General features: G+C 39.5%; 1 protein-coding gene across 1 annotated transcript in view; it reads right to left on the reverse strand.

Moving 5' to 3' along the window:
* Positions 1-203: 203 nt before the first annotated feature.
* The window catches only part of LOC101847501 (microsomal glutathione S-transferase 3), a gene marked incomplete at its 3' end in the record, with an annotated part of 8,763 nt that continues 8,528 nt past the window's right edge, over positions 204-438 (reverse strand). The window contains 1 exon segment of the mRNA XM_005101192.3: positions 204-381. Coding sequence (XP_005101249.2) covers positions 281-381 — 101 coding nt within the window.

The following is a 438-nucleotide window of genomic DNA, read 5'->3' on the forward strand; positions in this document are numbered from 1 at the left end:
AAAGTAAAGTTTTTGGACCCTTGTTCATTTTTTTAAAAAGACAAGGAGAGTTTTCTCTATAACCAAACAAATATACACACCAATGAAACCAAACTTCTCCTATAGGCAGGGCAATGCCCACTTTTGTTGTAGGTCACGATTTCTGGAACCCCCCGAAATCTGGGTTTGCCCGCTCGTCCTTAAAAGCCACCATATGGCTTTATTGTGTTACAAGTGCCGTAAAACTCATACTAAAAACAGTTATAGCATGACATGACTCCATCGCCATGAGACCGTTGCCTCAGACAACGCCCAATAGCTTCAGGGCGAAATAGATGCTGTTCAAGTACACACCAAAGAATCCAACATAGCCAAGGAGGGGTCGGTTTTGGTCTACTGGCACTGGAATACAGCAGGAGAAAATTATATTATTATTATTATTATTATTATTATTATTAT

This window comes from Aplysia californica, unplaced genomic scaffold (assembly GCF_000002075.1).
Source record: "Aplysia californica isolate F4 #8 unplaced genomic scaffold, AplCal3.0 scaffold00273, whole genome shotgun sequence".
In the NCBI taxonomy this organism is placed as follows: domain Eukaryota; kingdom Metazoa; phylum Mollusca; class Gastropoda; order Aplysiida; family Aplysiidae; genus Aplysia; species Aplysia californica.